The sequence below is a fragment of the Scatophagus argus genome, chromosome 10 (assembly GCF_020382885.2).
Source record: "Scatophagus argus isolate fScaArg1 chromosome 10, fScaArg1.pri, whole genome shotgun sequence".
Taxonomy (NCBI): domain Eukaryota; kingdom Metazoa; phylum Chordata; class Actinopteri; family Scatophagidae; genus Scatophagus; species Scatophagus argus.
In genome coordinates, this window is record NC_058502.1 from 134,608 (window position 1) to 144,335 (window position 9,728).

At 44.7% G+C, this 9,728-nt stretch overlaps 1 protein-coding gene across 3 annotated transcripts; it reads left to right on the forward strand.

Annotated features, from left to right (window-relative positions):
• Positions 1-1,107: 1,107 nt before the first annotated feature.
• On the forward strand, positions 1,108-9,361 carry si:ch73-193i2.2 (transient receptor potential cation channel subfamily A member 1). 3 transcript variants are annotated; one of them, XM_046402914.1, is made up of 18 exons: positions 1,108-1,309; positions 1,732-1,846; positions 1,930-2,087; positions 2,335-2,421; positions 2,895-3,354; positions 3,567-3,676; positions 3,879-3,990; positions 4,099-4,127; positions 4,280-4,371; positions 4,464-4,578; positions 4,669-4,839; positions 5,008-5,078; positions 5,382-5,549; positions 5,896-6,014; positions 7,627-7,831; positions 8,169-8,373; positions 8,512-8,579; positions 8,901-9,361. In XM_046402914.1, exons 1-18 carry the CDS (start codon positions 1,223-1,225, stop codon positions 9,064-9,066), a joined length of 2,538 nt encoding a protein of 845 aa, XP_046258870.1. In that variant the 5' UTR covers positions 1,108-1,222; the 3' UTR covers positions 9,067-9,361. The 3 variants fall into 3 exon arrangements, with proteins under 3 accessions (XP_046258870.1, XP_046258871.1, XP_046258869.1); XM_046402915.1 differs by having other exon boundaries at positions 2,895-3,045; positions 3,193-3,354; positions 4,464-4,839; XM_046402913.1 differs by having other exon boundaries at positions 4,464-4,839.
• The last annotated feature ends 367 nt before the right edge of the window (positions 9,362-9,728 follow it).

Consider the following 9,728-nt stretch of genomic DNA (forward strand, 5'->3'; position numbering starts at 1 on the left):
TTGTCCTTATTAGAGGAAAATCTGCATTCATGCAACTGATGTTTTTAACAAGAAAGAAAAAATAAATGTTTTGCCTCTAAGATTCATCACAGCATTAGCTTACTGCAGGTATGTATCAGTTAGAGCATTAATGATCAGCACTTAATGTTGATCCAAACTTCATCCATGTATTTTCTATACCGTTTATCCATCAGGGTTGCAGGGGGCGGGAAGGGGGCTGGAGCCTATCCTAGCTGAGTATGGGCGAAAGGCGGGTTCACCCTGGACTGGTCACCAGTCAGTCGCAGGGCCAACACACAAAGACAGACAACCACACACTCTCACACTCACACCTAGGGGGCAGTGTAGAGCAGCCAGTTAACCTAATGTGCATGTTTTTGGTATTGTGGGAGGAAGCCGGAGAACCCGGAGAAAACCCACGCAGGCACATAGAAGGGCCCAGACCGGGGCCTTACCCTCTTGCTATGAGGCGACAGTGCTAACCACTGCACCACCGCGGCGCCCCAATTTTCAGTATCGAATTTTAAATTAAATTTGAGCTGTTTTTATTTTATTTTACTGTATATTAGAGACAGAGAGGATTGATGTCCTGATACCCACTGCAGAACAAACTATATAAAATGAAAAAAATAAATAAAGGTGTTCAGAAAAAAATGCTCAAAATATTTAATTTATTTGTGTCTTTTAAGACTTTATTTTACTGAACTTTAATTCTTATAAGGTCTTGGCCAGATTGAAAATTGATTCGGTATCAGTGTCGGAGTTATTGATTGATAGATGGTGTGGCCCATCTTACCTGACAGGAAGCTCTTTGTGTGTGTGTTTCATACATTAAACTTGTGAAGTCGTTTCTGTTGATGTTGTTCAGTCACTGATTTTCATCTTCTTCAGGTCTTGGACCTGGACCCTCCAGCCCCACCCACTGATAAGATAAACCATAAACCTTTGAGCAGGGAAGCAGGCTGGTAAATGTTCCTTACAGATGGATTTATGGTTTCGTTTTGAGTAGCTGAAGAATCGCCCTGTGAGGCTCTGGATAAGCTCATTCCTTCATGACCAAGAGGAGATGACAGATTCAGAGACAGTTCTCCAACAGATTTCAACAGAAGATACAGGACACTGTCTGGAAACAGTTCTGACAGGTCCAACTGGAGTCTGGAGGTCTGGTAGGTCCATCAGTTTGGAGTTCTGACCTGGTGGGCAGAAGCTCAGCGGAACCAGGATGAAGAGGGGAGCCCGTATTGGTCTAATGGGGGTACAGAATCCTGGACTGGAGCTGGAGATGGCAGAGAACCCTGACACATTCCAGGTGAGTGTGAGTGTCTGTTTCAGTCTGCTAGCAGTCCTTGCCGGGTGGAGCTTAACTCATGAGCGCCAGCAATGTATTTCACAATAATCATAACAAAGTTTATATCTATAAACCAACGAACAAAAGACAGAAGAACATCAAAGTTAATTTAAAGAAATGTAACAAGTTCAAACAAAAGCAGCTAAAAGCTCTCAAATAAGAAATGACTAAATAAAAACTGACACAATAAACTTCATCCATTATCCATCTTACCCAACAGAATGAAACAAACACTAAAAGCCTATTTTCTTTCACCAAGTTTTAACTGGTCCACCTTCACTCCTGAGAGCCACTAAAAACACAAAAACGTCATCATGTTACCTGAAAATCACTTTATACACATCAAACTGAATCAGTCACAGTGGTTTTACTGGTGTCCTCAGGTCTCGGGATGTCCTCGGGGGTCCAGATCCTCGGTGTCAGCAGCACTGAAGGTTGCAGCTCAGTGGACATCGTATTCATGTGGCCGCTGGAAGCAGAGAAGGAAAAAACTCTCAGGTGGCACACAGCCCAGGTGTTTTTTCAGTTAGTTCATCAGGTCTGGATTTATTAAAGTTCTAATATGAGTGATTATTTTCCAGGTGTTCCGCTGGGGACAAAATACAGAGGTCTGGCTGAGGATGAAGGTGATGAAGAGTGGAGAGATGAAACTGATGGAGCAAATGAAAACCAACAGCTGAATAAAAAATTGCTGAATCACTTCAGAGAGCTGGCTGCTAGCAACCAGGATACAGACCAGGTAACGCTGAGCGGGTAACACTGACCAGGTAATACTGACTAGGTGACGCTGCATTGTGTCATACTGTACCATATCAATGTGGCAGATTTTTTAGATTATTTAATTTAAAACTGTGGTTAAGCTTTGGCTGCTGTTTTTTTGTTTGGTTTTTAGTTTAATATCAAGCCAGTCTGGAAGTTTTCACAGTAGCCTAACACCAGTCAGGTGAGCAAATGAGAGTAGAAAACCTTTTTCTGTATTTGTTCAGGTGGACCTTCAGTTTGTGGATGAGGTGATCTCAGACGGAGCTGATCCAAGCAGTTCTGACAGATATGGACAGACCATCCTGCACGAGGTCAGCACACAGACAACAAGACAACAACTGTAAACACAACACATCAAACACTAAATACATCTCAAACATGCAATGTCACAGTAATGACATGATCAAGAATACTATAAAGACCCATAAAGTAACATGTTGCAAAACAGCTACAACACAATTATGACCCATTCAGGTGTACTGAACACAACCCATATCCATGTTAAAGTAATTAAACACAGACCATGTTTCCTTCTGACAGTTTGCTGGATAGTTTTGTATTGTGACTACTGAAATATACTCTAACTACTGCACTGGAAAAACAAACACTAATCCCTCACTTATCCACACTGCAGGTTTTTGGGATTTGAGTGAACTAAGCCTTTAAGATGTTCTCTGAATACAGCATCAGCTGGTTTCTCACATTTCCCTTTATTTGTACATTTTAAAGTTTTATTTGTGGTGCTTGTGTGTCTGGTTGGTGAACTTGCAGTGTGTATGTTCAGATCTCCAGGGCGTGGAATGTGGACGTGATGCGGTTCTTCCTGGACAGGGGCTCAGACCTCCTCCTGCCAGATAAGTTTGGAGTCACAGCACTTCACGTGGCCTCAGCACTGGACTACCAGGAGATGGTCCAGTTCCTGCTAGGCCATAAAGGTCTTTGTGGAGTTGGGGGGAATCTAACAACTTCTCATTTTAATCAAGAGAAAATAATCAACACACTCATGGGAGCTGTTGTTGCTGAACAGTCAGACCAGACATGCAGATCCTTATCAATATGTGATGAATTATGTGTGTTCTCAGCTGATCCAGAGGCCCGGACTTTTCTGGACCAGCAGACTCCTCTTCACTACGCTGCCAAACATGATGCTGTGGGTTCCATCAGACTGCTGCTGCAGGCTGGAGCTTCCATCAGCTGCACCGACTACAAACGGAGAACACCGCTACAACTTGCTGCCAACCTGGGTACTACCAACGTCACCATTGATACTATTACTGACATCATTACTGACATCCTCACTGACACCACCGACAGTGACTGACAGTACTACTGATATGTGTTACAACTGGGATTACTGACACGGACACAACTGACACTGCAGGGTTGCAGCTGACTCTTCAGGGTCAGAAGTGTCAGTACTGTCTCTAAGCTCATCGCTGTCTGTGTGTGTTTTCAGAGCGTAGTGAGGCAGCTCGGGTGCTGTTGGAGCTTGGGGCAGAGGCAGGGGTGAAGGACTCTGACGGACAGCTCTGTATCACTGCTCTGATTGGTCGGATGAGTCCAGTGGTAACAATGTCCCACCTACTGACAGATAGCAGGGCTGAGATTGGTTCAAAACAAAGTCATTATAAGTCCTTACAAAATCGTTGTTTCTCTGTTCTCTGAACAGACTTCACAGAACAGAAAAGACAGAATAGGCAGAACAGACAGAGCAGAACAGAACAGAACAGGGTAAATCATGATTCTGATGGTTGTATGTCGTGTTCAGGCCCAACTGGCACTCGGTCAGTTCCATGTGACTGACAGAATGACCAGACGGCACTACTACTACCTGAACCTGCTGGAACCAGAGCAACACTCACCTGAGACCCCCCAGCAAGGTAAGCTGACAGGCCCAATGATATTACTGCAATACCAATATCAGTTACAGACCGTACTTCCACTCATGACACAGTACTGCCTGGCTGACTGTCTGTTGTGTTTTGTAGAAGAGGTCGTCAGTGAGCCGACATCTCCAGTAAGTTCTGTAATTAGATTCAGAACCATTTTTATTGGTCACACATGTACACACTGATGGACTTTCAAAGTACCGACACAGAGACAGACATGACAGCCAGCTAGTAGCTCAGGTAAACTAACCACCTCTGCTCTGTGTGTATGTGCTGCCAGCTGGAGGTGGTGGTGCAGCAAGGGAAACTGGACCTCATCATGAACCCAGTCTTCCTCAAACTCATCCAGGTCAAATGGAAACTGTATGGCAGGTAAACTGATTCTGATTGGTCTGACTTATCTTCTTCATTGAACCCTCAGGTGAGAACTCACTAGCTGTCCTGTCTGTCTGTGCTCCTCTCAGACTGGGGGCATGGCTTCTTCTCATCCTCAACTTCCTGTTCAATGTCTCCTGGACAACCGTCGCCATCTCTGTGTCTGTTCGCAAAGACTCACCTGATCGCTATGTCCTCCCCCAGGTGACCTTTCAGTCTGTCTCTACTTGTCTGTCTACCTGTCTGTCTTTACCCTTTTACCTGTCTCTCTGTCTGTGTGTCTGTTTTTCTCAGGACTGGTGGCGTGTCCTCCTCTTGGTCCTGGCACTTCTGTTAACTCTGGAGGAGGTGCTGAGGGAGGTGCTGGACATCCTGCGCTCAAAAAGAAAGCTCCGTCTGTGGCAGCAGTGGGTGGAGCGACGTCTCCATGACGACCTGTGCTGTTCACATCCTATGTGGCCTCAGGTAAGAAACATCAAGTGTTTATGAGAAGGACTGGGAACGGTGAGAACAGCTTGCTCTGTCCAAAAGTAAGGGGGCAGTACAGAGCGTCCACAATGTCAACCTCTGATGTGTGTGTGTGTGTGTGTGTGTGTGTGTGTATGTGTGTTGTGTGTGTGCACGTGCATGCAGGAAAAAGTTTTCCTTTTGGATCAGAACAAACAGATTCACAGGACGAGAGGACCTTACAGCCATGACCTGTGGTATTACACACACACGCACACACAGTTTATGTGTAAATGAAGCTTTTCTCAATAGAAAGTCATAATATAACAATATTTAAGATATAACTTCTACATCTGCAGGTGTTGACAGTTAAATGTCAGGTTCCCTCTAACAGCAGGAATGAAAATAAAAACAAACAACTAAACTCAGAGAGAATCTGACACAGAAACAGTAAATTGTGTGCGACATGTGGACAGATGAGAACAGGAGGCGGACAGGTGACCAGGCGATCCAGGAAAGACCTTCCACAGCAAGACAAACCTGTGTGTGTGTGTTCACAGGAATGTGTTTGATTGGCTGGTCTACTGTCTTTTGACAGTGTCCTTCAGCGTCCACATGGCAGACGTGTTTAGTCCGTCTGTCCTCCTTCAAACCATCAGTCTGCGCTTCTTCTCCCTCACCATCATCTTCCTGTGGGTGCGACTGATGAAGCACGTCAGAGCCTTCAGGTACACACACACTACAACCTGTCGGGTAAATGTGTGTAGGTGGGGGCAATTACGTCACCTCACCGTTACCGTGACAACAGAAGAGCTCAGGGTCATCAGGCATCCAAACGAAGATCTTCTCTGATGCAGACACATCTCACTCTACAGAATGTTCACCTGCAGCTTCTTTCAGTAACTGAGACATAACCACACCTGTCTGTCTCTGTCTTCACCTGTATGTCTCTTTCCTCACCTGTCTGTCTTCTGTGTGATCAGGTATAATTCAGAGGACCAGAACCTGGCAGACCCCTTCACTGATCAGCTTTAATATACTACTGTCTGTGTGTGTGTCTGTGTGTGTGTGAAGGTTGATGGGTCCATTCATTGTCATGCTGGGAAACATCGTTGGGGACGTGATGTGTTTCCTATTCCTTTACGCCGAGATCTTTATTCCTTATGCCTGCAGCTTCTGGATCATGTTTGGAGGTCAGTGTGTGTGTGTGTGTGTGAGAGAGGCAGAGAGAGAGACAGAGTGTGAGACTTCCTGTTTCCTGTCTCTGGCATGCCTGGTAGGTTTTTGAAGGTTTATGGTGAGCTATCTCATTAAAGATACAATATGTAAGAACTGAAAACAGGATGCAGCTTGTCACCAGAGTCATGCTAGCTGTTGCTAAGCTGTAGCTGCTGTCAGCTAGTTAGCTAGCAGTCCTATTAGCTGACTCTGCCTGGATTGAGAGCTGGGACTGCAGCGAACGGTTGGAGTTTACAACACTGGGAGGAGGAGGTTTTCAGGCCCAGGAGATGGGGGAATCAGTGCAGAATGCTGGTAGGGAGCGGTGCCGGAAAGAGCAGCAGGACTGAAGCTGGACATGCAGGCCACATAACTGGGATCTGCAGCCTTTACTGTCATCATGACAGCAAAGAGACCATAGAAGATGTTGACCAGGGAAGCAAAGAGGAGGAAAAACAGATAGTGACAGAGCAAGAGGACAGATGAGAGTAACTGTCAGATTGGTTTCAGTTGTTGGTGAGAGCTTTACAAAATAAAAGTCTGTAAGAGCTGGACTTAGCACTGCTGGACTTGTCAGTAATATTAGCTTGCTTTTAATGTCTTGTGTTGTTATACTTGCTTGATTTTTGGCTGTGTTGACACAGAAAAGGCTGAACCCCGATGCAGAGTCAAAAAAGCAGTGATGCGAGGTAGAGGTCCAAAAACTATAAGTCTTTATTTAACAAAACTCAAAAAGCACACTTACTGTGTCAAGGGAACTGAGAAAAACTGTGGCAGAGAAACTGTGGCAAAAAACTCCTGGCAAAACATGGCATGGTAAGACAAGGCAAAGCAAAGCAAAGCAAGGCAAGGCAAGGCAAGGCAAAGCAAAGCAAAGCAAAGCAAAGCAAAGCAAAGCAAAGCAAGGCAAGGCAAAGCAAAGCAAGGCAAGGCAAAAACCTCCTGGCATGAACTCAAGAAATTCAACGAACGCTCAGACAAAGGTGGCTGGGAAGACAAGGACTAAATAGACATGACAACGAGACACAGGTGGCACACATTAGGAGGGAGAAAGCAATCAAGAAAACCAAAAGCAAAGCTACCTGAAAACAGGACACACAGGGGAAGTGACACTTTTCAAAATAAAACAGGACATGACAAAAACTGTGAGCATTATACATGGAAACACAAGACACACATGGAACATGACACAAGACTCAAAAACCAAAAGACAGAGAACCAAGACGTGACAGAAACTTTGAACATAAAACATGAAAACACATGAGAAACAAACATGAAACATGGCACATGGACTCAAACATTAAACATGGAAACACAAGAAACATGACACATGCATTCAAAAACAAAAGGACAGAAAACCAAGACGTGACCAAAACCTGAACATAAAACATGAAAAACACATGAGAGACAAACATGAAACAGGGCACGTGGACTATCAAAAAACAAAGCATAACCAAAACACCAGGCATGACACCCTCAAAGCTGCTGTCACTGTTGAACAACACGAGGTAGACTTCATGTCAAACATCTGCACCATTTTCTCTGTGGGCAGCTGTGTTCTAATATAACTGCCCCTCGCCCACTCAGGCTCGTCCTCAGTTCCCAGCATGCAGTCTGTCTCTGGCCTGCTGTACAGTCTGTACCGCATCACTCTGGTAGACGAGTACGAGTACGCTGCCATGAAGAAGGTGGACGATGTCATGGCTCCTCTGCTGTGTGGGACGTTTCTGGCTGCATCTTCCATCCTGTGTGTCAACCTTCTGATCGCCCTGCTCACCGACACCTTCCAGAGGTCAGAGGACACACCTGTCCTGCTCCTCACACACGTCTTCAGCCCACCAGGGCTGATCAATTGTATTGTTTGCTGCAGAGCTCCAGTCAGAGTTCAGACACCAGGTGAACCTAATGTTCAGAGTAGATCTGACTCAGCACTTTTAATGAAAGATTAAGTTACAGTGAGACAGCGTTTGACAACAAATTCACTGACAGAGATGGCATAAACCCGAGTCACACCGGACTAGCGGCTGTGCTCACGTTAGCATGAGTTTGAACTGCTGCTGACACAGAATGATTGTATGTATATGTGTGTGTTTGTGTGTTTGTGTGTGTGCGCATACCTGTACACATAGGGTGCATGATAACTCTCAGGCCAATGCTGTGATGCAGCAGGCTGCCGTCATCCTGCAGGTGGAAGACTCCATACCCTTCCTCCGCCGTTTCTATGACAACCAGTACATCTCCAGTCACTGCGCACCACTGGTTGATGCCTATGATGACAACATCACAAACCCCCGTTACCATGACGAAATGGGCCTCATTACAGCACAGATCAAAGTGTGTGAAGATGAATGAAAATGTGTTTTTATGTAAAATGAAGTTCAGGAGGTGAAGATGTATATATATATATATATATGTGTGTGTGTGTGTGTGTGTGTGTGTGTGTGTGTGTTCATGTATGTGTGTGTCCTTTAGGAGACTCTGGATCAGTTCCTGGTCCTGCAGAAGGACGTGCATACAGTTGGAGCTTCTTCTGAGAATCAGTGAGTCAAATGATAACCAATAAGAGAACAGTTTACTGTCATGTGGGGCTCCTGAGCTCCTGAGCAAACCAGTTACTCTTCAGGTATGCATAAAGTACTGATGCAGCTGAGGTTTCAGGGACTAAGTCTCACACCGTCCTGCTGCCTCAAATACTCACCCACTCAGAGTACTCAGAGTACTAGATGTTGATTCTTATGCTGCTGAAAACAGTCCCCAACAGATGCTCTGTTTCCTGTATGTGTGAAAAAAACTAAGAGGGCAGCTGATCTGTGACTCTGAGTGAGCTGGTGGTCTCTAATGTCTGGTGTTATCTCTCCCAGAAACCAGACAGACCAGGATCAGAACCTGCTGAACCATGAGCTTCAAGACCAGAACCAGCAGAACCAGAACCTGCAAATGCAAGAGCTTCAGGCTATCCGAACTGAGCTAAAGGAGGTCCGGACTCTGGTCCAGCAGCTGCTTCAGACCAAGATGAACTCAGGTTAAAATAGATAGATAGATAGATACTTTATTGATCCCGAGGGAAATTCAAGAGATTAAGAGATTGAGAAGAGATCAGACCGGGTCAGTGGAAGAGCCGTGAGAGGACTGAAGACAACAGTGCTCTGCAGACTTTAAACAAAAGAAGAGCTGTAATTCACTTTGACTTTTCTGTCATCTGAGTCTGTTAAATCCATCTGCTAAAATGTCACAGCTGACACAGCAGCACAACACACTTATGAATCACACGAATTTTCAGATTTGTCTAAAACCCTTAGAAATGTTGGTAAAACAAAATGAAATGTTGGTACATTATTGATGTTTTTTGAAGCCTTATTGGTCACTGCTGGACTGAAAAGATTTTGTTGTTCTGTCTTGATGTGTCCACCAGCAAAAGAAAAAAAAAATAAATGAAAAGGTAGTGACTGAACTTTTTTCTCAATAATGAGGTCAAAATTCAACATTTTGATTTTTATTATTATCAATTAGTGACACTGTATGCACCCTGCTGCAGTCAGTCAGCTACTCTGACTTTGTACAAGGAGCTGGCAGGGTGAAGTCCAGATTGGTCCTTGGATTAATGTTTACTGTCAGCAGCCATAAGCCCATAGTTTATTTCTAACTTATATTTTCAACAGTGCAATATTCTGATCTACTCCAGCATTAAT